The sequence below is a fragment of the Lissotriton helveticus genome, chromosome 9 (genome assembly GCF_964261635.1).
Source record: "Lissotriton helveticus chromosome 9, aLisHel1.1, whole genome shotgun sequence".
In the NCBI taxonomy this organism is placed as follows: domain Eukaryota; kingdom Metazoa; phylum Chordata; class Amphibia; order Caudata; family Salamandridae; genus Lissotriton; species Lissotriton helveticus.
Genome location: NC_136070.1, coordinates 729,249,275 through 729,277,114, shown reverse-complemented (window position 1 = coordinate 729,277,114; position 27,840 = coordinate 729,249,275). Strand labels below are relative to the sequence as shown.

The window sequence follows — 27,840 nt, the reverse complement described above, 5'->3', positions numbered from 1 at the left end:
GTCGGCTAAAGGCGGAGCTCCAGAACGAGGGGCGTGCTAGATCAAGCGAAGCCGACCTCCGCTGCACATACTCCTCCAATCCCGCTTACTGACAAATGGGACTGACACATGCTTGGGTTTTCAACAAAGATTTAATATCACCAGGACGCACATTGGCATCACGCGTTGTCATCACCATCAGCCCCTGGCAGCCGCGTTTTGGCGGTTGTCTTTATCAATACCGGATGTTGCTGAGGGTTCAAAAGATGTGGAATTTCGTGGGGCTATGTTATATAGTCCTACCGAGGGTTCCTATTGGCTGGTGAATGTCATCATAGAAAGGGGACAGGGAAAGTTCCTCTCCGTCAGTACTTGCCTCTTTATGCCAATGACCCTCGGACATTGTGCAACTTATCCCGCTGTAGGAAACTGGGCAGTCCAAAATAAACAAACAGGTACAGTGACCCGCTATTTGCATACAATAATGCTTTTGGCTCTCCTTCTCCTTTGTGATTGCGGGGAAGTTTTCCTGGCGATATGCTTCTCTGCCGTACAAGCCACTTAGCAGTCCATCTGCTCCCTCTCCCCGATACCTTAGCAACATCCAGGTCGGGGGGGCGCCGCAATTTGCAGTTCATGCACGAACCCTAAAGTTTTGTCGGCTAAAGGCGGAGCTCCAGAACGAGGGGCGTGCCAGATCAAGCGAAGCCGACCTCCGCTGCACATACTCCTCCAATCCCGCTTACTGACAAACGGGACTGACACATGCTTGGGTTTTCAACAAAGATTTAATATCACCAGGACGCACATTGGCATCATGCGTTGTCATCACCATCAGCCCCTGGCAGCCGCGTTTCGGCGGTTGTCTTTACCAATACCAGATGTTGCTGAGGGTTCAAAAGATGTGGAATTTCGCGGGGCTATGTTATATAGTCCTACCAAGGGTTCCTATTGGCTGGTGAATGTCACCATAGAAAGGGGACAGGGAAAGTTCCTCTCCGTCAGTACTTGCCTCTTTATGCCAACTCCAGAAGCTCCAGAATATATGTATTAGGGAAAGGGTAAGAAAAGGGTTTTTGGGTGTCCCCCTCCCCTAACAAACATTTTTTTTTTAAAAAGGGACAGGCAGAGGCCCACAGCCCGTTTTACCACCACTCTGCAGACAAACCTCTTGGCGTACTTCTGGTTGGAGGGCGAAGTCCCCTTGGTCCCAGAGGGTCCAAGGAGGCCAACAAGCCCTCCTGTTTCCTCCAGTAAATCTCATACAGCGCGATTGCTGAGAGGACTTCGAAGGCCACGCCCCTTTTCTTCACCAATCTGCAAACACTCCTCCTGGCACACTTCTGCTTGGGGATGAAGTCCCCTTGGCTCCAGAGGGTCCTTAGCGGCCAATAAGCCCTCCTGTTACCTCAAGTACGTCCCACAGAGTGTGATTGCTGAGAGTACTTCAGAGACCATGCCTCCTTACTCCACCACTGTGCAAACGCATACCCTGGCACACTGCCGGTTGGGGGATGCATTCTCCTTGATTCTTGAGTGTCATTGAGGTCCAACAAGCCCTCCTGTTATCTGCATTATATCCCACACAGAAAAATTGCTGAAAGGTGTTCGGAGGCCACACCCCCTTTCTCAACCACTCTGCAAATGTGCCTCCTGGTGCACTGCTGGTTGGGGGAAGAATTCCTTTTGGATGCTGAGGGTTCTTGGGGGTACAGAAGCCCTCATGTTACCTCCAGTAAGTCCAACATAGCAGGATTCCTGAGAGCTTGTCAGAGGCCCCACCCCCTTTCTCCACCACTCTTCAAATGCAATTATTAGTTAAAATAACATAGAAATTCAGTAAAAATAATAAAGGTTACAGGTGGGAAACAACCATTACGTCGCATGCATTACAACGTAATGCATTTACAACTAAACTTTTCCAACAAATGTACCATTACAAAGCATGCCATTACAACGCATGCACCATTACAATGCATGCCTTTGCAATGCATGCTAACACAATGCAACATTCTAACGAATTCAGGTAAGTGTTTAGGTGAGTATTTACTATATAGAGTTTATTATTATTATTTTTTTTTAAATAGTTAGTTTGTGACACTTTTTTTGCCAGTCATGGTAAGCCATGTTAATTGTGGTTAAGGGTGGGTATTGTATTAAAACTTGGATATTAATAATACCCAAGCATTAATTCTTTAACAGTTATATGTATTTGTTTAATTTAAAAATAATAAAATGGAACAAATAGTTAATTATGTCTAAAAACAATTTAAAGGGTTGACACCTTTATCTCTGACAAGGGATGTCTGGAAAAAGGGGTTTGGGTGGGGGAGTATATTAATACTTGGATGTTAGTTTACATTCCCTGGGTAATACATTTTTAAAGTGTTGCTACTAATTTTAAATTAATTCACTATTTTTTTTTCAAAAGAGGATTTTCACCTTTTTTTGGTATGGGATTCCATGGAAGTAGGGCTTTTGGGTGGGAATGAGTTTTAATTTTTGGGTATTAACTTTAATACAAGGGTTTTAATTTTTTCATGTTTTGCTACTAATTTTAAAAATAGTTTAAAATATTTTTATGAGGGTAGTACACCTTTTTGTCTGGCACGGGATGCCAGGGAAATATATGTTTAGGGTGGGGAAGTGTGTTAATATTCTGGTATTACATTAAATACCTGAGCATTTATTTTTAGATCTCTTCTTCAATTACATTTTTTTTAAACAGATTATAATTTTAAAATAGATTATAATTTTTAAAGGGTTTTGATACCTTTTCTCTGGCACGGGATGCCAAGGAAATAGGGGTTTTGGGTGGGGAAGTGTATTAATACTTGGGTATAAATCTTAACATCCAGGGATTCATTTTTTGCCAATTTTTTTCTATTTTCGAAGTGCTTAAAAAATATAAAATTAAAAGAATAAATTAATGTTATATTGGTTTATAAATTATTATTATTTTTAAAACTATAGTTTTTTTTAAAAAAGAGTAACAATTTCTATAAACAAGGAACAGTAGTTCTATAAAAATATTATTTTATGTTTTAACAATACTTTCAATGCTATGCAAGTAGCAGTTGTATGCTCAAGTGTTTTTTCTCCTTTTTACACTGTTGGTTAAAAAAAAAGGAAATCTATGGAGCAAAGAATTCCTATTTCTTTTAAACCAAAGTGTAAAAGAAGAAAAAAAATGTTTTCAATGTTTTTTGGACCTTTTCTAAAAGACAAGCATATTCATGGATCTTCAACCACATGGATTATTGGACTATGCCAATTGGATTGTTCGCCATAACGAAATTTAAGGCCATTTTAGACTATTTTTATATCTTTTTTTTTTCTTTTGCTAAAAGAATGATTTTCAATCAGTTCTACATTTGGGTTTTAATTTCTAACACACTGTGGAAACAAAATCAATGGAAAGAAGATTGCAACATTGTACTTGTTGTTTTGTTTTTTGCCAATCATTTTGAGTTTTTTGTGATTTTTTTGATGCGTTTTTTTTAGTTAACACAGATTAATTTACAGGATTTGATTTGCATATAAAAATGGCTATGCCAATCTGTGAGTTTTTTTTATAGTTATACATGTGGTTTGAATCAAATGGTTGATTATGGTTATACACTTTGGGCATTTTGGTGAGCTGCAAATTTAAATCCAAATTCCTTTAACTTGAAAAAACGCAAAACAGGCAAGACAGATAGAACAAGTGTTAATGATAGTTAGAAATGAAGTATGTGCATTATTGTCTAGGCAGTCTGAAGCCACCATCAACGAAAACTGTTGAATTTGTTCCAATAGTCTCTCTGACATTTCTTTTGTTCTTATAGATATTTGTGGGTTCAGACACCAGTCAATGATTGCACTATTCTCATTTCTTGGAAACTTTGCTCCTTCTTCAAAATTTCCTAAAAATGATAAAAGTTAGGATGTGGTTTTCCGATTGATTTATTGAAGGAGTTGTGCCATCCCTCTATGGCATTATTGGTCTTTGCTCCTCCCTTTAAGCAGGTTGTGTAACAGTTCCACCACTTGACAGGAAACCTCGGATTCCTTCTGCAACCCGACCTGCGTAGATGCCCAAACCAAGTGTCTTCAAAGTATTTTAGTAGGGTTCCCAATTTTTCTTCATTTGTAGTAAAATAGTCTGATTCAGTAATTGCTGTGTAGTATTCATCCACAAAGTCAGGAGGAACAAAGCACAATGCTGCTAGTTTCTTTAATTCAAATTGCAGTTTACTGTCTGAAATATAATCCTCAACTAAGGATGTTTTTTTAATTTATCTCCAATATGCCTGTGAAAAGTGAAAAGAAAATCCTTGGATTTGGGTTTGCATGTAGGTTTTAGTAATGGTGTTAATCATTGATAATTCTAAGTCAATTATCACTTTTGAAGGACTTTTGTTCTGTGTTTTAGATTTTACCACTGTTAAACGTTCAGTGTATGTTTAGGACAGCTTATCAGGGAGTAAACTGTACACTAAGGGAACTACAGTGTTAGTAATGTAGGCATGAATAGAGTATATTTGGGTGAATGGATAGGGTGTGGATTTAAACATCCCATCCATCATCCAAATATCACTACTCTTCAATTTCAAAAGGTTATGTGGTGTGCTAAAGATTATTATTATTTTTGAGGGCTTTTGTTGTCGTGCAATAGAAAGGCTTCATTAGTAACAGTGACAGTTAGTTCAGGAGAAATGTTAATATCAGCAAATGTTTGGGGTGTTACACGTTTGGGGGTTAATTGCCTGTTTTTTACTTTGAATAATTCTTTTAAGTTAGGGATTGTGGGCATAGAACTAGGTACATGCATAGGAATGTTTTGGGATACCTCCCTCAAAAATGAGCCACGAGGTTCATTGGAGTTGCATGCAAGGTCTTTTATTTAAATCATGTTTTCTCTGAGCTCTTTCTCCATTGCAGAGGCTGAGTGGTGATGCTCTGTGGTCCTTTCAACAGACTCTCCAAGAGTAACCGCTCTGCCTGTGAAATGGGATCAGTAATATTACACACACCTCCAAACACTCCTTGGCTCAGTTAATCTCGCGTTACAATAAAGATAGCCACCATATTTTAGGAGACAATTTTCTCTTTGGGACTTAATATAGCTGACTTGTCTTCTTGATGTCATTATGTTGTTTTCAGTATAAGAAGACTTAAAAAGAGTTTTGTGTTATTACTTTTTAAATGAATTATTAACCTGCTAAGAAACTGTTATTTTTACATGTTTGTTTGTTGACGTAACTGAAATCATGTTTTAAATTCTATTGTTGATGATTTGTGATTATTAAGTTTTGCATTGCTTTTTGATTGCAACTTGTAAAACAATCTACTTATTATTTTATAAGATTGGCTATTGAGTACATTAAGAACATGTAGATTATTTTGTACCTTGATTTTTGAGTTTTCAAGGTTTGATTGTCTACTATGGCTTGGAGTTGGTTTCTTGGAAAAAAGAAATTTAAATTGTAAATGCAGTTTGCCTCACCTTACTAAACTTGCTTGGTATGCTTGATTGTTCTTTTGGTGGATTTGATTTGTTTCATTAAATTATTCTGCTGTTTTACTCCTTTCTCTTCTGTGTGAGGTTTGGTTAGGTTTAAAAAGTAAAGTTGATTTTAAGAGAATAAAAAAAAAAAACTTTAACACTTGACAAGTTTAATTTTGATTTCAGTAACAGATTATTGTTTATTTGGCTTCCTGCTTGGTTAGAAGAAATCTTTTGCTTACATCATAAGGTCTTGGAACTATTATACCTGTGATAGGCCTTCTGTTTGTTTAACCTCTTTTTGTATGATGGTTTGCTGTCTAGTTGATAGTTTTGTATGCAATGTTTTTGCAGATATTTTAATTAACCTGTAAAAAATAATTAAACGGTCTTTATGTGTTTTTTCAAAATGAAAACATTTCTTTGAGCAACTGACCAGCACCTTCCCTGAGGCAAAGAACCCGGCAGAGTTAGAATAGTATTTTCGATCCCACCACTGACCAGCACCTCCCTGAGGCATGCACCCTACCAAGTTAAAAAGTAATTTTGCCACCAAACACTGACCAGCACCTTCCTTGAGGCTTGCACCCTGAGGAGTTAGAGAATAGTATTTTTGCCCCGCCCCCCACCACTGACCATCAACTTCCAGAGGCATGCACACTGTGGAGTTAGATTAGAAATGTTGCCCCCTATCACTGATCAGCTGATCTCCATGTGTTCATAATTTTTAATCGACTTTTCAAGTTTTTTTTTGTTTTGTTAATCATTTATAAAAAAAAAGATTTTTCTTGGTATAAAATATTTTTAAAATGTACTAAATGAAAAATCGTTTATGTTAATTACAAATCTTAAATTTGACTTTTACATTTTTTTCTTTTAATTTACAATATTTTTTATTTGTAATATTCACTTCCTCTAGTTAGTTAAGGGGAAAAATATCTCTGGATGTTTTCCACAATCCGCGAAAATATTAAAAAAACATGATTTTTTATGTTTAACAATTAATTGTTTTCTAACTAATTGTGCTTCCTGTTCGTTGACAATAAGATGGCAGTGTGTCAGGTCGAAGGTGGCAGTTTTCTCCTTCAACTCCAGATGCCTGTGGTTATCATGAACGTCTGAGCACCACTGAAGACAAAATAGTGGTAAGCTTAATTTATACGTTGGGAAGGGGTAAACGAAAATGGAAAAAAAATATGTTTCCTAAACGATTTTTCTTCTTGAGAACTGACAGAATTTTCATTTTTTATGTTATGTTTGAAGGTTTAGTGTTTACGTTCAGAATTGCATCTATTTTGAGTTGATGATGGCTTGGCTGATGTAGTGGAAATAGTTGTAGGACACTATTTTTCTCTTGCTTTGCATTCTGTGTATGTGGATGCTGCATTTAAAAAAGAATGTCGTTTTTTAAAAAAAATGTTGTCTAACTACATTAATGTGTAATATTACTGTTGGGATAACTGATAAATTTTAAATACAAATATTAAAATAATACATGCGTATTAAAATAAATACCTGGGTATTAATACACTTCCCCGCCCAAAACCCCTGTTTCCCTTGCATCTCGTCCCAGAGGGAGAGTGACAAAAAAAACAATATTAATATTGAAAATTACTATCCATTTTGCATTGTAAAGCATGAGTTGTGCTAGTATGTGTTGCAGTGGTACTTTCAAAGTATCCCTAACTACATACGCGATGTAAAAACATGCGATGTAATGTAGTTCATGTTGTAAAAACTGCATTGTAAAAGCATGCGTTGTAATGGTGTGCATTTTACCGTCATATATTTGTTACAGGTATGTTACAGTTAGGAAAAAGAATTAGAAAAACCTTGGAAAGTCACGTCAAATAAACGTTCTAGTTAGGCTCAGATTTCACTCACACAAAACCAGTAAATTTCAGCATTTATAGTTAGCTGAGCTAACTATGACGTATGCCCCACAAAGCACTGCTTATGACCTTACATATTACATCACTCATGACATGGTCAGTGAAATTACTGATGACATCTCAAATGAAATCACTGATAACTTCATCAACAGAGTCACTCAGACACTTACTCACACCCCATACAACCTCTCATATGCCAAACTCACACACCCACAAAACAAGACTTCTAACAGTACTCACACACCCACTCACTCCTCCATAGAGCCACTCACACACCTACTTACTTACTTGTATAGCCAATCACACAACCATTGACTCCCCCATACAGTCCCTCATACAACCAGCCACTTACCAATACAGCCAGTCACATATCCACACACTCACCCAAACAGCTACTCACACACCTACTTATTTACCTACAAAGTCACCAATGAGCCATTCAACACAGCCATATAAGCCCTCACACACTCACTCACTGTCTCTCCCACAAAACCACTTACATACTGATTCACCCATCCTTACAAGCACTCTGCATCCACGTACTCACCCATACAGCCATTCACACAGACACCCTCTAATACAGCCACTTAAGCAACTCACTTAACCAAACAGCCACTCAAACAGCAACTCACTTACCCTATAGCCACTTACACACCCAGTCACTCACTCACTCATACTGCCATCCAGACACCCACTCACTCACTCACCCATACAGTCACAACACACTCACTTCCCTACCATAGAGCCACTGGCTCATCCACTCACCCACCTACACAGCCACTGACACACTCACTCGCTCATCAGTACAGCCACTCACACAGCATCTCACTCACCCACACAGCTACTCAAACACCCACTTATACACCAATACAGCCACTAACACACCCATGCACACTAGGATACATACAGTCACACAACCACTCACATAATGTATATAAAAAGTGGTATAACTCATTAGTAGTACACCTAGTATACTACTTTGATTTTTGTAGTGCCTTAGTAAATATGTTTAACAATCATAAACTCTCACAAATACTTATAGTCACTGGATGATGTAATCAGTGATGTAATTTGAAATGTCATCAGTGATGTCACGGACCATGTCATGAGTGAGGTAATATGTGAGGTCATCGGCAGTGCGTTGTCTGGGCGTAACTTATAGTTAGCTCAGCTAACTATACTTGCTGAATTTCACTGGTTTTGTACAAGTGACATCTGGGCCTAACTATAACATCCCTTTCACTTTTGTTTTTTTAGGGAATTTCTAAGGTTTTTCAAACTCTTTTTTCTAACTATAACATCCCTGTAACATTTGCATTTTTAAGTGAATATAGATTTATATTTATATATATATATATATATATATATATATATGTGTGTGTGTGTATATATGTATATATTGCGTGTTCTCCACTGCATAATGAAGCTAGCTCCACAGAAATGGACACGGACCCAAATAGGTGCTTTAGGCTGTGTTTATTCTCCAGTCGCCATTACACGTTTCGGCTCATCCGAACCTTAATCACATGATATATATGGATTATATTTACCATTAAACGTATGTATTTTCCAAGAATGCCTGTACAACAATATTTTCATTATGAGGCATGCGTGGTAAATGTTTTAGTTCTAAAGGTATGCCTGCTAAAGACGCACGCGTTGTAAAGATGGCATTATAAAAGCATGCATTGTAATACCACGCATAATTCTGTCATACAACCATATTGGACATGACACTACGGCAGCTATAGTGTGATCACATAAAGCATGCATGCAACCATCTCAAACAGCACCACACATGTGCACACATGCATCATGCTGAAGAGCCCTTTTTTTAATTACAGTTCCAAGATTGCGTAGACCTTTGGAGCAGCAAATTACAAAAGTAAATAAATAAAAAATGTACAAGGGAGACATTTTTGAACAAAGGAGCAGCCCATTTATTAAAAAAATTGAATGAGCAGTGGAGCAAAGAATAACTAAGTGGACAGGGTAGCAACACCAATGTTGACAAGCAAAGAGGGCCATGGGAGTTAGGGAGTAGGGTTATTAAAAAAATTAAGCATTGGCAAAGCTAATATGTATGGCCTTTCTCAAAGGTGTAATACCTCAAGACTTTACTTGATGTGAACCTTGAGTAAGGAGCACCTGCTGAAAAAGTCTTCAAAAAGCTTCACTTCCTCAAGTCATCACTAGCTCTCCCTTTTGAAGTTAAAGTCACTCTAAGTAAAGTCTTTAACAAGCGAGTAGTGTCACAAGACGTTACTAGAAGTCCTTAGATGCAGTTTAGATGCTGTTGCTTGAAATGTCCTTCACAAATCTGAGCGGTGTGGGTTCCACATATAAATCTGTATATATCCTTATATTGCTGGTTTTCAATAGGATAAATCTGCCTACGCTGGTTAATGATGGGCAGTAAATATTGCACCTTTCAAAAAAATGTCGTTGTTGCGGGACGTAATGACTCACGGGCACACGAGGTGTAGGTAGTGCAGGTTTTATTGGTTTAAGCAACCGCCGTCGGCATATAACACTACGGTAATAGGGGAGAGGTGTCTCTGAGTCTTTCCCGGTCGTGGAGAGCCGCTCCTTCCACAGCTCCAGCCCCGTTCTCCTTCTTTCCCGGGTGCTCCTGGGAGATGTAGTCGCTGTACCGGCCGTTGTTGCCGCCACAATACAAAGGATGGGAAAGAAAATATACTTGCTTCAGTTTGGTGCTTTAGTAAGTTACAGTGTCAGGGAAAGGGGGTGAGGTTTCAAACGCGTGCACAAACTAGCTAAAATAAAAACTTTTGCGTAGTGCCGATGGTGTGAGGGATAAGGGAGTTCAGGGAACGATCGAGTGAGGATTCAGGCGGGTTTAAAACCCTTTCTACCCGCCCAGCCCTCGACACGGGAACGTACCTGGGAAAGCCACGCTTCCCTTGAAGCGTGGCGGGGCGATTCGCTTGACGTTGGCCTCCTGGCTTCTCTCCTCTGTGGGTCACCTCTGCTCCAAACTCCTCTCCAACCGTCTTCTTCCCACGCTATACTCCTCTTCTCCACCTCTGCTCACGCCTTCACTTCCTCCACTCGCTCCTTCACCTCCAGGTGTAAAACACACTGGTATCTCGCTGTTTCCGGTTTTTGCTCTGATGTCCTCGTCACAACTGGGGGCGGGGCTCTGTTCGAGCTCGGCCCAGTTAAAGAAACAGTGTTATTCTTCTCTCTCTAGGTCAGGGAACGCTACGTCTGTCTCTGCCAATTTCCAGTTCTCTGTTTGCTGTATGGGAAGAGGGAAGAGGGTTCTGTTCAGATGTCCGTGGGTCAGGGATCGAAATGATGGTTCATCCTGCTCCCCCCTGTCACAGTCTTGATTAGTAAGGAACACTGTGATGGCACCCAAATAAATAGAGGTTTTAGATTTTGGTAAATTTGAGTCCCTTCCACTTTAATTCTTAGCAGACTTCTTTTTAACTGAAGGTATATCTTTGCACCAGTAAATTTTAGTTGCTTATCCGGAGGACCGGCTATAGATAAACTGTGCTAATCCACAGGCTCATGTTATGTTAAGCAGTAGGAATAAGCAAAATGTCAGTGTCAGTTGAAGAAACATATTACTGAATATTTCTTGAGGCTGGCAAACCATTCACAAATCTGCAGTACCTCAAGTGGTTACTAGACCTTCCTCTCGAGTCAGATGCAACTGCTTCAAATGCCTCTCACAAAGTTGAGAAAGTGTGGATTCAACATATAAGTGTGCATATACACTCATACTATTTAATGATGTATGCCTGTCCAGTGTAAAACCAATTACAGAGTGCACCCATCAGCAGCAATTAAGCAAACTATAGGCATGCAGTGGATACAGGCATCCATGGCATAAATGACACAGAGTAAAACACAGCTATGCATTGGTTACAAGCAACCATGATAAAGCGACTGAAGGTGTTCATCCCGGTGTGACAGCTGCAAACACAGGTGATATGCAGCCGTAGTAAAAGTTCTATAAAACTCTCTCCAACAGCTACAGAAGAGAAACCCCTTGTAATGCACTCTTTAAAGGCAGACAATGTGTCTTGTAATTTTCTCTATGGAGGCATCCAACAACTTGGAGTATGGTTGTCACTTTAGTAAATGCATAAATATAATTGAATACACATTGGTCATTAAACATTGGCTTGTGACTCCTTCTATTCAAGCAAAACACCAGGTTTGCACTTCTGGGCTTTAAATTAACATGACACTGCCCTTTAGACGTTATTGTTTTTGTGTGCTTGCACTGAACTAACAGGACTAACACATCTGATGGACTGAAAAAAACAGTCCATGTCTGGAAATAGGTATGTCACCTCTTTGTGAGATGCCATCTTAAGTCCACACATTCTGTACCACACACAAGTCTGCATTGATGCCTGTCACCAGGCTCTCCCCCTTGCAGTACTGCAGAAGCATTTTTTTACCCAATCCAAAAATGGGGCTCTTTAAAGATAAAACATAAGGGAGCTAAAAATGTTAGCCTGGGTATCAATTTAAACATGGAGTATAAGACTGATCCAGCAGTTAAAGATGCACATCAGTGGGTTGAATGTTTGCTGCTGAATTGGCATCCAGTATTCAGACCACAGGGATGAATCTGATATACCAAAGATTTAGCACGAGTGTCACACAAAAACTCTAAGGCCCCGATTACAGGTCTGGTGGTCCACGGGCCGCCAGACTTGTGGGGGTACGGCGATGGTGGTCGCCCAACCATCCTATTATGACTAGGTCGGGTGATTGCCACAGCCCTGCTGTAGCCGCCAGGGAACCGCCATTTCCTGGCGGTGTTGTAGCAGTCAGGAGGCTGCAATATACTTAGCGGGTACCCCGGTCCCACCAAGCATATTTCAAGTTTTCTTTCTGTCGGTAATGTCATGCAGGTTCCTCCTTCATAAGCATCGTTGCGGAGGGGAAACAAAGAGAGCCATGCAGGGCCCCCTGAGCCTCTTCCGCATGGGGATGTTGTGCCCCCCTGTGGGCATGCATCCCAGTTCCTGCACAACATGGGCTTTTCAGTCCATGCCTTGCAGGAACTATTTTGGGCGTTCCCATTGCGAAGCCCATTTCCAGGACACCACTGTTGGAACATCAAAAACAAAGCCCTCCTGACAGGAGGAAACTCCTAATCTGAAGGGCGATCTGACCATGGATCCAGCCCTGCACCACAAAAGATCGTAGACAAGGTTATTGCAGACAGGGTCATCCTCATAGACAACCATCATAGACAACCCTCATAGATGAGGCTATCGTAGACGACCGTTATAAACGATGCTATCATAGATGAGGCTATTGTATATGAGGCTATCGAAAATGAGGCCATTCGTAGATGAGATGAAATATATGTGGATGATTGTCGCACACTCTCATTAAATTCACACTAATTTTAGACGGTATGTGTGCTGCTCTGCATTGATACCTGCTAAGTATTATTGAACAACTTTTGATTATGGCCTAACACCACATGGGCTATTAGGACTGCAGTGCGCACTACTTAAATGAAAAAAATTCTTGAATATTCAAACCATTTCACCAATTAACCAATGATATACAATGTCATAACATTTATTTAAATCATCTTTAGATCATGAACATAAACATTATTCATACAATGACTTCAAATTTCAATCATATACATTATTATTTGCAAATTTGTCTGAACCACCACCCAATGCATTTCGGGACTTTTTTGTCCCTTCGTCAGGGGTTCCAGTAGTCAACTGCAAAAGCAACAAGGAAACAATATAAAACGATGCCATATCGCATATTAAGAGATCAATCATCACAATACATCAACATGAAATGTATACTGAGACGTTCACATAGATGTTACTTAACCAACACTACAACATTTTTCACTGGTGCAATCTCTAACCCTTACACTAATATGTCATAGTAGCAGAAACAAGGTAATGGACTACAAAATATGTCTAACCTTTTCCTCAAAAACTCTCACATTCAGAGAGACGAAACTTAGGTTGGTTAAAGTGATGCTTTGGACTTACTTTCATTTCAGATATAAGTTTTTACATATTTGCGAGGTACGTTTTTGTCATGTTTTCATCTTTGGTGGTCGGGTAATTTTTAAGCATGAGCACTTTCACGTTTGTTCACATATGATTATACATGCAGTGCTTTAGATTGCACCAGTGAAAAATGTTGTAGTGTTGGTTAAGTAACATCTATGTGAACGTCTCAGTATACATTTCATGTTGATGTATTGTGATGATTGATCTCTTAATATGCGATATGGCATCGTTTTATATTGTTTCCTTGTTGCTTTTGCAGTTGACTACTGGAACCCCTGACGAAGGGACAAAGAAGTCCCGAAATGCATTGGGTGGTGGTTCAGACAAATTTGCAAATAATAATGTATATGATTGAAATTTGAAGTCATTGTATGAATAATGTTTATGTTCATGATCTAAAGATGATTTAAATAAATGTTATGACATTGTATATCATTGGTTAATTGGTGAAATGGTTTGAATATTCAAGAATTTTTTTCATTTAAGTAGTGCGCACTGCAGTCCTAATAGCCCATGTGGTGTTAGGCCATAATCAAAAGTCATTCGTAGATGAGGCCATCATTGATGAGGCTGTCATAGACGACCGTTGTAGATGACCATCGTAGATAAGGCTGTCGCTGAGGACCATCACATATGAGGCTGTCGTAGATGACCCTCATAGATGAGGCTGCCGTTGTTGACCATTGTAGATGAGGCAGTTGTAGACGACCATCATAGACGATGCCATCCTAGGTGAGACCATCGTAGATGAGGCCATTGAAAGATGAGCCCATTCATAGATGAAACCATCATAGATGAGGCTGTCGTAGATGACTGTCATAGACGACCATTGTAGATGACCATTGTAGATGAGGTCGTCATAGACGACTATTGTAGATGAGACCGTCGTAAACGACTACTGTAGACAAACCCATTGTTGATCACCATCCTAGATAAGGCTATTGTAGACAACCATCGTAGATGAGGCTATCATAGCCGACCATCGTAGATGAGGCTGCCGTCGACAACCGTCATAGATGACAGTCATCGACGAGGCCATCATAGACGATCATCGTAGACAAAGCCATCGTAGACAATCGTCATAGATAAGGCCATCGTAGGCAACCGTCATAGATGAGGCCGTCATAGATGAGTCCCTCATAGATGAGGCCGACTTAGAAGAGGCCATCATAGATGAGGCTGTCATCGACTATGATGTTGTAGATCAGGCCATTGTAGACTAGGCCATTGTAGACGAGGCAGTTATTGGTAAGGCAGTAATAGTCAACATGGTTGTTAACGATTTTGACAGCTGTTTGGCTGTGGATGCCTCATTGTCAGGTTATGAGGATTTCCCTGATGTAGTGTCAGGGCTGAAGAGGGAGTTGTAGGTTCTGCCTCTGAGGATGTTTTTGCAAATTTTCTCATTCTCTCTGAGAAGAGCCTTATCAAGACTCATGGGAAACCTTTTTTATGGCCTTTATGTGTGCCCTCTGGAGACTCGTGGTGCGACTCTCCCTTTGACCTCCCCTGTGAGGTGAAGAAATCTTCACTGTCCTCATCAGAAGTCATAGATTTAAGTTTCTGTAGTCCTAAGTTTCGTCTCTCTGAATGTGAGAGTTTTTGAGGAAAAGGTTAGACATATTTTGTAGTCCATTACCTTGTTTCTGCTACTATGACATATTAGTGTAAGGGTTAGAGAAATGAAACATGAAATATAATCATGGATGATCCAAAAAGAAATAATAGCTGAAGAAACTGAGCAGAGCTCAAGGAGACTCCCTTCACACGACATGTGGAGGGACTAAGCCTCTGTTGGGAGTGTTCTGGAGGTTGCTGTTGAATGATTGTTTATAGTTCAAGTTGGGTCTGTTTTTAAAAATGACATAGATAGGCTATTACACTGACTTTTTCATTGCCATTATAGCCTATGATAGTGATACATACTGCTTTAATATTGTACCGTGGGACTCCTACTTTGATGACGGGGAATGATTCAAGCATGTGAATCGATGAAAGATCTAATACCGGAGAAGGAAACAAACACCTTGAAGCATCTTTTCAAGAAGCCCGGCATACTGGCAACGAGCGTAGAGAAATCAAAGTGAAAGCTAATAGCAGGACTGGTCTTCTGAAAGTCCATATAAATATTTGTGATGTGTAAAAGCAGCGGGCATCTTAAAACGGAGCTATAGTGTCCGAGCCAAAGTTACACACCTAGCTCCATCGACCTTTCCTAATTCAACTGATATGTCCTATTGCTGATTTCTATCTCTTATAGCCTTCAGCAGAAATACATATGAGTTTTTATACTTCAAGTCATAAAATGATATACAATGTTTCCTGCTAGAACTTTTGGGTCAAGGTGATTACTCATCATTCCCATATTTTCTAACTAAATGTTACCATTGACTCTATTTTAAGTAAAATCGCCTATTTTTTGTTTCCACACATCCATTGCTGAGAGACTTATCTCACAAAATACATTCTAAAAACTGTGAGTAAATGATCGGTGTAGAAAAATAGAATCCCCACATTTCAATGTCATTTAATAACTCTATTAGGATTACCTTCTTCCAGCATTTTATCTAGAACCAGTGCAATGTCTTGGCGGATCATCTCCCAATCCTTAACATGGAAAATGTCTTCAAAAAATGACAATGATTTTCCCCTACTTTGAAAGCAGATTGGTAGACCTAAACTGCTGTAGAAAAATATGTATTCTTTGTTAAGTAATATTAACATTATTTGCAATGAAGTGACACTAAAAACATTATGCTAATTTGAAAGTACTAGGCATAGCATATTAGTAAAAATGCATATAGTTTAATGATTCACTGACACACAAAACAATGCCAGTCCTACATTTGCAAGAATATTATGATAGCACCTACTTTACTGACTGCAGTGAATCACAACTGTAAGTAAGCAACTTACTAGCATCTAGTTCTAGGCCAGTTGATCCCAATAGGGTTGGTATTTTTCCATCCTGAAAAAAATAGAAGCCTCTATTTGGAATGCAGATAATGGCTATGCCAATTAGAATCTTTACATTGCAGGCAATATGTACTTTTCCCACATTCTAAGATCGATGAAAGTGAAGCAGACTTAAAATGTGCGGTAATACACAAGCATATGCGTTTGGTGGGTAATATTGCCAGATAAAGTGAGAATAACATTACTGACCATAAGCTGCCAAGCATCAAATGCTGCTCATTGCCCTTTCTCCCAGTTAAGTGCGTTCACCTTTGAAACAAGCCCATATGGCACAGAGGGTAATAGGCATATTACTGGCCCATTGTTCTGGTGGAGGGGGCAGGACCAGAAGTCCCAGTGCTGCTTGCGGCAGCTGCTGCCAACGTGAATGACTTTTCTTCCCAGATGTGTGCATTTATGCTGCTTTGGGCTTACGCAGCGTGGGATGGCATTGTTCTGGTGGAGGGGGCAGGACCACAAGCCCCAGTGCTGCTGGCGGCAGCTGCCGCCAACGCGAAGGACTTACGAGAACAGAGACGCCCATTTTTGCCGCTCTGGGCTCCTGCAGGGTGTGCCAGGGGAAGAGCAGGCCGGTCTGTGACCATTAGCGACTGGAAGAGGCTGGGCCAGGTCTCTTGGTTCACCACAAGGCTCAAGGTACTGTTTCTTTTAATTTGTTATTCCCCCCTTTCAACCGCTTTGTATTTTGATGCTCCCCAGTCCACTTTGATGGTAGTCTCCTACAAGTTCAGTGAGTGCCATGCCCGCTCCTGTTTGCTCAAAAAACCTGCATAATCTGTTGCTGGGGCACGTTATCCAGTTGATCTAAGCTGTTAAAAAGCTTACTGTCAGCTAGCCTACAGTCACCATATTTCTGTGACTTCCTAATGTTTTATTGCTAGTGCACAAGGCCCAAAACCATGGGCAAAAGCAAAATTACTGTTGAGGCAACAGGAGGTGACACTGTAACTACCATAGACTCCTTTTTAATTAGGGCAGCTGATGTTATTTCAAAGGATATATCTCTGACCAAGAGGAGGCTCTATATTGAAACAGGGGAAAATTACACGGGACTTGACTTTAATGGACAATCATGATGCTGGTGGGGTAACACCTGGTTCTGTTTCACCACCTGCTGCAATATCATCTACTGTGGTCTTTAACGCCAAGGCCAGCCAGACAATGGGGGAAGATGACACAGTCCTGGATAGACCCCCCCCCCCGCCCCCATTAAAGGAAAAGGACTAGTTGTAAAATAGCTCCTTGGACTATACTACAGAAAAAGGCACTACCATCAGCTCATTTTGATTCTGAACAAAATGTAGATATTCTTTTACCTAGGTTGGAATCTCTGTTTAATATGCTTTTAGCACACATACTGCTACAGTTGGAAGGCATAGAGGCGAAGCTGGATTCCTTTTCCCTGCCAGTACCTGGGACCAAATCACCTGGTACAGGGTCCACAGCTGAGGTGATCAGTCATATGGTTGGACCCACAACCACAGAATTGATAAGCACAGGGGTGCCATCTGTTTAACAAGTAGTCCAAAACAGGTGACTCAAAATAAAATGCCATTGACTCAGGGTGAGGGCCAAAGGTCAGGGACTACCCATGCTATCAACAAGTCAGTGGGTGTACATGCAAGGGGCATGACCATTAAAGAGGAGTTCAATCACACATCTAACACAAATAGATCCCAATGGCTCAAGATGGAACCCTGAGTTCCCTAGAGCTGCCCACAGAATCAGCACCACTAGTTGCAATCCTTTTGGGAGTTCGGCCAATCACACAAGGATCAAAAGAATCCACATTGGATCTTATGCATTAGGTCACTCATTGGTATGACACCAATGTAATAAATGGTCAATATGTGTCTCCCTATATTATTATGGCCAGAAGAGTGGGTTGGGTAGATCACAGGGTAAGGAAAAATGTTGAGGGGGACTGAGTCATAGCCAACGTAAAACATCCTGCCCACCCCAAAGCGCTTGTTGAGTGTCATCTTATGGGAAGCTCCAAAACATCAATCAAGGTTGTCATCCTTCGGCCTTTTTATCCCACTAACTCCTTCTTTTTTGATCGCCCCGAACAACCTGTTTTTGGGCCAGCAAGGTCTGCCCAGGACAATAATGGTAGATTTGTTTTTCCCCAGGTTAACGAATTTGAACCTTTGCTAAGTCTAGATGGGTTAGATGGCAATGATTGACAATTGCCTGCTCGGGCAGAGTTGCGGGCCCAAGACCTGTGGGCCAGGTGGGTAATGCACCCGTCTTAACCCCCAAGCCAGCATCTATCTTACCCCCTAAACCTGCACTTACCACCCCAGGTCTTTCCTGCATGAAGATTCTGTCCTAGAACATAGCAGGACTGAGGTCTAAAAGAGATGATGTGCTATGGCAGAGGTCCTTTCTATGCTGTGATCTAATTGCCTTACAAGAAACATGGAATACAACCGAAAGTTTTATTTTGGATGGTTTCACCTTGTTTTTTAAATGTGCATCTCCATCAACAGTGGGCAGAGCTAAGGGGAGTCTTCTTCTACTAGTTTCACTTAAATTAACCTGCAAAACCAGAATGGTAGACAGACACTCACCCCACCTGTTAGTAGCTGAGCTGTTGTTAAGAACTATCCCCCTCTGTTAGCAGTACTTTTTTATAACTCTTTTACTAGAAATTTTGATATTGAACACTTAGTAGCATTAGAGGGGTTTCTTGAACAATATAGGGAGAGGAAACATTCTTATTATGAGGTCACAATCTTAGGGGATTTTAACACTCATCAATGTCTTCTTGAATGTACTTCTGTAAAGGGCCTTGTGGATTCCTTACCACTGGCAGCCCATTTTGAGGACTAAGAATCAGGCAATCACATAACAGAGCTCCTTGCAGCCAATAATATGTCCTGCCTAGAACAAACAGGAGTGAATGTTCCAATCCCCACCTATACAGGCAGGTGTAGCGCTAGCACTGTTGATTTTATAATGCTCTCTGCACTTTCAGTATCCGCAATCTACAAGCTGAGTGTTTTTTTGAGCAGCCACAACGACCACAATCCCTAAACGCTTGAATTGGTTTACTCCTTTGATACACACAGAGGGGAGGACATGAGCATTCTAAATGATGTTGTTAGCACAAAAGATCCAGCATGTAGGCTGAAAATGTAGAAGGTGATATCAGAGACCTTCCTTGACAATCTGTATGCAGAGTGTGCAGTTGAGACTCATTCTGTTTGGACATGAGAAAACAGGGTAGATTTGGACTAGATGCCTTTGACAAGTTAAACAAGCAGATAGCTAATAGTCTAACTATTAAGAGCACGTTTAAAGGGTTGAGGAGAAAAGGTGGTGTGATGGTACCTGTCGCAAGGCTCATAGAAATGTAATGCTGGCACTAAAACAAATCTAGAGGAATGAGGCTAGGGTTAGGTTTTGCAGGAAGGCCTACAAACATGCAATTCAACAGAGGAAAAAGTCCACCTGGAAACAGGCTTGGGAGACTGTCGGCCAGGTAAGTGTGCTGTCAGGTAGCGCAACGTTCTGGGCGGTGGTCAACAGCCCCCTTTTTTCTGATTCAGCAAATTCCAGAACAGATTGTACCATAGCTGCAGAGAGATGGGTCCAACAATATGAAGAGATGAATGGTGGTGATGATTTAGGAGGCTCTGACGTATGATGGGACCTTGGCTCAGCTAGTATGCCATTGCTTTTCAACACAGATGAGGTTTACAAAGCTATCCTGGCCACAGCCGGGGGGACAGTGCCTGGTCCGGGTGGGGTTTCTTCAGACCTGTATAACGCTGACCCTCTGGCCTGGGTCAGGGCATTGACACGGGTTTTTAATGTAACCTGTCTGTGTGGGTTTCCCTCCTCTTGGGCTACTGCTATTATGATACCTATTTTCAAGAAGGGTTTGAGGGACGACCCTGCGTGTTACAGACCTATTTCTCTTTTAGATTAAGCCACACCAATTATGGGGAAAGTGATTTTAGACCATCTTACCTCTTGGTTAGATAATTTTAATGTCATCTCTGACCTGCAGTATGGTTTTAGGCCAGGTAAAGAGACGCTAGACCAATGCATTAACCTCCATCTGTGGGTAGGGAAATACACAATAGCGAAGAAAGGATCCTTTGCATACGGCATTCATGGATTAAACATCAGTGTTCTACTGCGTTAACAGATCCAAACTGTGGTCGACTCTTTTGGATCTGGGTCTGGAAGCATACCTGGTGGCTTTTCTACACTTTGCCCATAATAACACCGCTGCGGCAGTGAGATAAAATGAGGATTGTGGCGTGTCAGCTTCCTGGGAATTCAAGAGAGGTGTCCGGCATCATTGTATTCTGGCCCCTTTGATGTTTAAGCTTTACATTAACAAGTTAGGACTGTCTCAAAGCCAGTAGTAAAGACATCCCAAGAGCTGGCTCTAAACTGACTCCCGCACTTTTATATTGAGACAGCGCAGAGTTGTTTGCCAGGACTGCTGTGGGTCTCCAAAAACTTTTAAATGCTGTTATTGCTTTTATGGATTTACTTGATCTTGTCACAAATGTTTCCAAATTCCACACCATGACAATTGGTACTTAGAAGGCTGCTAGGCGCAAGTTCTTTTGTAAGGGGGTAGTACTAACAAAGGTTTCAACCTTACCTTACCCGAGTGTGCTGTTTGACGACTGAGGGACCTGAGTAGTGCAAAGAACACACAAAAAGAACATCCTGGCAGGGGCAGTGGGGCCTGAGTAGTGCAAAGAACATCCTAGCAGGGGCAGTGGGGGCAACCATGGACTTTGCAAAAAGACTTGGGACAAAGCCCGAACCCGCCCTGCTAAAGGTTTGCAGAGAAAAATGTATCCCTATGGCAACCTATGGATGTGATGTGTGGGGATCCTAGGATGTGAGAGATATACAGGGGGTGGAAAACGAATTTATGCGCAGGTTCCAAGCATCCCTGTCCTGCCCAGCCCCCACTATAAATCAACTTGTTATAGTGGATTGCACTACCCTTGAGGGGGCTTTGCGTATCCCCTGGTTAAGGTACATTATGGAGCAGATGAGGTGGCTAGGTTGCCCTGACCTATATACTAACCCCAGACCTGGTGGCTTTGCTATACTCCGCCCATAATAACACCACTGCGGCAGTGAGATATAATGAGGATGGTAGTGTGTCAGCTTCCTGGGAATTCACGAGAGGGGTCCGGCAGGAGTGTATCCTGGCCCCTTTGCTGTTTAAGCTTTACATTAACAAGTTAGGGGACTGTCTCACAGCCAGTAGTAAAGACATCCCGAGAGCTGGCTCTAAACTAAATCCCGCACTTTTATATGCAGACAACGTGGTGTTGTTTGCCAGGACTGCTGTGGGTCTCCAAAAACATTTAAATGCTTTTACTGATTTTATGGATTCACTTGATCTTGCCACTCATTTTTCCAAATCTCATACCATGACAATTGGTACTCACAAGGCTGCTAGGCACAAGTTCTTTTGTGAGGGGGTAGTACTAACCAAGGTTTCAACCTTTCAAACCTTCCCTTACCCGAGCGTGCTGTTTGACGACCGAGGGACCTGAGTAGTGCAAAGAACACACAAAAATAACGTCCTGGCAGGGGCAGTGGGGCCTGAGTAGTGCGAAGAACACACAAAAAAGAACGTCCTGGCAGGGGCAGTGGGGCAACCATGGACAAAGCCCATACCCACCCTGCTAAAGGTTTACAGAGAAAAATGTATCCCTATGGCCACCTATGGATGTGATGTGTGGGGATCCTAGGAAGTGATAGATATACAGGGAGTGGAAAACAAATGTGTGTGCGGTTCCACGCCATCCCTCCGCACTCTAGCCTTTGTGTTGCATGAGGAGCTTAGCATAGGATATATCTCTGATCTTATTGCTGTTGCGCCTTTACTGCACTGGATGAAAATCTGGCCCTGCCCAGCCCCCACTTTAAATCAACTTGCTATAGTGGATTGCACTTCCCTTGAGGGGGCTTTGCGTATCCCCTGTACATTATGGAGCAGATGAGGTGGCTAGGTTGCCCTGACCTATATACTAACCCCAGGCCTCTATGCCCAGTAGATATTAGGAATATCAAACATTTGTTTTTGGCTAGGCAGCTGAGGGTAAGGAATTAGCTAAGCCCACAGTGAGAAACTATATCTCACTGAGTTTGAGCCCAAAGGTGCAGCCTTATTTGTCACTGGTCCTTAATGTGCACTGTCGCTTTATGCTAACCAGATTTAGATTGAACCGTATTCACTGGTTATTAGCCTTTCCTAAAGGCTATTCGAAGCCCGGTGTTCTAAAGCCATGTCCATGTGACAATTTTTGTGATCAGGATACTTTACATTTTACCTTCTTCTGTGAATGTTATGACCCCCTGAGTAAAAAAATGATTCTTTTGCTCCTTAAATCTGGCCGATTTGTTCAAGTAAGGCCTGCATTATTATATTTACAAATTATTTCCTCTCCTAGCTCATGATGTAGCTAGGCTGAACTCGTTTAATGCCCTCTGGGAAACATACGTGCCTATTCTGTGCATGATATTGCATGATTATGTTGCTTGTCTAGCCTGCCAATGCTTTGTCACTTTTGCACTTTATTTGTTTGGATGTTATACTTATAGTGGCATTTTGTATCTGTTTTTAATAATGAGCTTTTATCCTTCTTTGTCTGTATATAGTCATCGTCAGAACCTACGGACTCAACATTGTGTCATACGCAGACGACACCCAACTCATCCTCTCCCTATCCAACGAACCCAACACCGCCAGACATAACTTTCGAGAAGGCATGGAAGGCGTTGCCAAATGGGTGAAAAACACCTGCTCTGACCTGGTGCAATGTCGAACCATAGCCTGCACCACAAAAGGGAGCCCAGCCCAGAGCCACACCTGAAGGGCAACAGATGCCATGGAGCCAAAGATCATGCAGCTGGAAGCCCCAACAGGACCACAAAACCCACGGCCACCATCCCAGGACTACCACAAACCGGGCACCCCCCCCCCTCCCCGGGCAAAGACATGCCACATCAACTACACGGAATCATGTACCAAATAATTTGCCTGATATCGCACAATCACATTTGGTGACATGGATGTGTTGTCACAAAAATTAGCATCACACATTCACCTTCAAATTAACAAATGAAAATGTATTCAAATAAACACAGAACAGAAATGAAGACACATGGCGGCTCCCCTTGGGGCAATCCGTAGGTCACAGCCTGGAAGACAAAATTCATGATGAGAAGGTGTAACTTGCTCACTTCAAAGGACAGAGAGAGAGCGAAGGAGAGAGACAGATACAGAGAGCTAGAAAGAGAGGGGAGAGAGAAAGACAGACAGAGAGTGGGAGCGAGAGATAGATGGACAGAGAGGGGGAGCAAGAGAAAAAAGGACAGAGAGGCGGAGCGAGAGAACAACGAACAGAGAGGGGGAGCGAGAGTAAGACGGACAGAGAGGGGGAGTGAGAGATAGACGGACAGAGAGGTGGAGCGAGAGAAATACGGACAGAGAGGGGGAGCGAGAGAAATATGGACAGAGCGGGGGAGCGAGAGTAAGACGGACAGAGAGGGGGAGCGAGAGATAGATGGACAGAGGGAGCGAGAGAAAGACGGACAGAGAGGGGGAGCGAGAGAAAGACGGACAGAGAGGGAGAGAGAGATAGACGGACAGAGAGGGGGAGAGAGACACAGATTACAGAAGAGATGGACAGGGAGAGAGAGTGCTGACAATGCACACCCAATCAGAACTGCTCACCTCCTGCCACCGGTGTGTCTCCAACCACGTGCCAATATGTAGTGCAGTTCACCAGGTCCCACATCTGAAACAGATCCGTCATCTGAAACAGAGTCCAGATACATGAATGGCAAAGTACATACAATTGCACAAGACATCATCGCATGTCCGCCCCTGCGCACCCAGGCTGATGCACCCCGGCCCCTCCTGCCACCCAGTGGTACATGCCCGCCCCTGCGCACCCAGGCAGATGCACCTCAGCCCCTCCCACTGCCCAGGGGTGCATGCCCGCCCCTGCGCACCTAGGCAGATGCACCCCAGCCTCTCCCACTGCCCAACGGTGCATGCCCGCCGCTGCCCAGCCAGGCCTCACTGTTCACCTTCCGCTCACCGTGTCGCAATGAGGGCCTACCAAGTACCGGGGCCCGCGGACAAGGCACCCTCCACATCATGCAGTCCTGCTCCTCAGGCCACCAGGTCTCACTTTTGATTCTGGGTCTTGATTTCTCCATGGCAGAGGACATACCAGTGCACCCGGCATCATCGCAGGCTGCACACCAGCTCAGCCTTATAGGTGCTACTAACTCTGTGATCCAGGAGGTGACGCCACATGGCGGTAGGCCTCTGCTGTCCGCTGGCTCAGGCCTACACTGCGATCCAGCATGGCACACAAAACCTGAGCAGTCCAGACCGCCGGGATAGGGCATCATCGCAGGCTGCACACCCGCTTAGCGCTTAAGATGCCCCTACCTCAGTACCCCGAAAGTCACTGTCCAGTGGCGGTGTGCCTGTGCTGGCCACCGTGTATCCGGTGCCATCAAGTCTGTGCCCCGCAAGTCATGGACCCTCCATGTTTGGGTATCGTGGTGCGGACGCCACCATGTCACAACCGGGCCGGCGGAATGTGATGTTGCAGGCCACTGGGCCCTCATGCCTACATGAACACCACACGGATTCACCCCGAGGTTGGAAATGGCGTCGAGCACGTGCACCCGGCCCTTTTTATTGGCAGGGTCACATGTCCTGTGACACGTGTGCTGGATGGGTGTGGTGTGGGTGTATACCAGCTGTGAGGGAGTGGCTGGGGCATGCTGACAACTAGACCTGTGATCAGCAAATTACTACAGGGCAGACCTGGGACATGTAGCGTTGTCCCCCCCCTGTGAGCGTAAGCGGAGTGGGCTGGCCTGACGTATGCCAGTCCAGCATAAGGGTTTGAACAATGACCCTGGGGCTCTGGGCGTGGTTTCGTACGGGGCTGGACAAGGAAGTAACAAATGTGTGTGTCCCTGTTGTGTCAGCGCCACCCCGACAACATTCGGCAATGTGTCACCCTGTGACCCAAGTCGAACGACATGAGCCACATGGACGTAAGAGGAATTCACTGACCCTACATTCATCCATACTTCCACACTTGAAAGACCATAGACACAACACATCTGTGTGATTTGAGATGTTTAATGCACATTCAGTGGAGTGTTGCATCTGGAGTAGTGCAGGGCCTTGAAAACCCCACATGACAATATTTGCCTGTGGAGGGACAGCCAGAGTCCTTCAGGGAATGACAGGTCCAAAGGAGTAGAGGAAGTGTTCAGTCCCCAGTCTGATTGCTGTGTCATTGGCGATCAAACAGTATATAGCAGTCCATGTCGAGGTCCAAGGTGAGTGTCGCAGGGTGTATCGGGAGACAGTGGAAAGTGATGATGCAGAGGGCATAACCAAGTAGAAACAGGCCATATGGCGGAGCCGGAGATTAATGCTACTTCGACCTTCTTACCACAAAGGAGGCTTCATCCGCATCTTCGTCCTCTGCTGTTTCATGAGCCTCACGTGTGGGTATTGGTGCCCTTTCTCCAGCACTGTGTGGCAGTGACACATCAGGGGCCGAAGGTAGAATGTCTGCTGCACTGTGTGGCACTGACACTTCAGGGGCGGAGATATGGATGTGGTGGTAGCAGCAGCATGCATCAGCGCCAGGCCTTGTGGTAGCAATGCCATGAGGATGGTTTTGAGGTCATTGAGGTACCCAGCTACCACTCGCTGGTGTGCAGCCGTGGCATCCGGTCTTTCCACATTCGCCAGCTCCAAGGTCTCCATTAACCTCTGCATGTTTCCCAACTCCCGGGAGACATTGCTTTAGCCACTATGACTGAACAGTTATTCTATTCTCTGAGTCAGGGCTCCAGCTATGTCAGCCATGCTCCGTTGGAGAGCATGGAGCGGACTGTGGGTGTCTGTTAGGGATCATGAGTGGTCCCTGATAGGACTTAGACACCCACGTATGGCATCTAGTTTGTCTGCCATATGGTTGAAGCCCACCCGCACCTCATCAGCCAGCTGCTTCTGGCACCCCAACACACAGCGTTGGAAGGCCATGTGTTCTTCGTGGGGGCCCTGGTAGGCAGCTGTGGTGGTGGGTGCTGCCTGCTGTGTGGTCTATGCAGGGGGTGGGGTCTCCTCATTGCAACTGGGCTGCCCTGCTCCTGGAGGTGGGCTGCGGAGGCTGTCAATGAACTCTTGGAGGGCGTCGGAGTCGAAGCTGTGGTGGTCCTCTTCGTGATCAGAGAAGAGAGGTTCGGGCTGCTCTGAATTGAATTGAATGAAATTGAATTGAATTGAAAATAAATGTATAAACGCGCAACTTTGCCCAAAGGCATCAAGGCGCCTACAAAGAAAATCAGAAAAGAAAGAAAAGGCTAAAACCCAAGGCTAAGGATATGCTCTACCAAAAAGCCAAGTTTTTAAAGCCCTTCTGAAAGAAGGCATTGAAGGTAGGATCCTGATCTCCAGGGGAACCATATTCCACCATCTTGGAGCAAGATTGGAAAAAGCTCTGCCTCCCCATTTGGCTCTGCGCACCCGAGGTACAGTGAGGAGCAGTTTCAACGAGGAGCGGAGGTTCCTTTCAGGAGAATACAAGGAGAGGAGATTTTTTATGTCTCCGGTCTCCTTCTTGTTTAAGGCACCGTATGCCAGGCATAGCACTTTGAATGAGATCCTAGCATCAATGGGGAGCCAGTGCAGGGATTTCCTGGCAGCGGTCGCAGACGACCTTTTTGGGAGATCCAGGACAAACTTCGCCGCAGCGTTTTGCACCGATTGAAGACCTCGCAGCGGACCTTTATTGGCCCCGGCATATAAGGCATTGCAATAGTCGAGCCTAGATGTTATCAAGGCCACGACCGTCTGTTTTCGAGCTTGCACAGATAGATAGTATTTAATTTTGCGCAAGATTGCAATGATGCCCCAGCAGGTAGAGATGGTCCGCCTTACTTGAAGAGCCATGTCAAAGGAGGGATCGATCATGACCCCCAGATTTCGTGCTGCCCGGGTTGGAGCCGGGCAGGTCCCCAGAGATTCAGGCCACCATTCCGCCGACCAGATGTCTTCCTTCTCGCCGAATACGAGGATCTCTGTCTTTTCGCCATTTAGCCGCAGTGAATTGTTAATCATCCAGAGGGCGACTGCCTCCATACAGAGTCTAAACTTGGAGGCACAGGAGCTGACAGATTCGGCGAGAGACAGTAAGATCTGCGTATCATCGGCGTAAGATACTACCTCCATCCCGAAAGATCTAATAAGCCTGGCCAGGGGGGTCACATAGATATTAAACAGGGTCGGACTTAACGCCTACCCCTGTGGGACCCCCCAATTCAGCGGCAGGGATGGAGATAGGAACTCTCCCAGCTTCACTCTCTGTTCCCTCCGGTCCAGGAAAGAGGCTAACAAGCTTAACGCCTGCCCCTCCAC

The 27,840-nt window shown here is 43.3% G+C and overlaps 1 protein-coding gene across 10 annotated transcripts in view; it reads right to left on the bottom strand.

Annotated features, from left to right (window-relative positions):
- The window catches only part of TOP6BL (TOP6B like initiator of meiotic double strand breaks), a 2,208,219-nt gene that overhangs the window by 1,329,761 nt on the left and 850,618 nt on the right, over positions 1-27,840 (bottom strand). For 8 of the 10 annotated variants that reach the window (XM_078660852.1, XM_078660845.1, XM_078660847.1 and 5 more), the window contains one exon: positions 15,956-16,103. The exons of 1 other annotated variant lie outside the window; for it this stretch is intronic. In XM_078660852.1, coding sequence (XP_078516978.1) covers positions 15,956-16,103 — 148 coding nt within the window. The remainder of the gene's footprint in view (positions 1-15,955; positions 16,104-27,840) is intronic. One more of the 10 variants, XM_078660846.1, reaches the window with a different exon arrangement.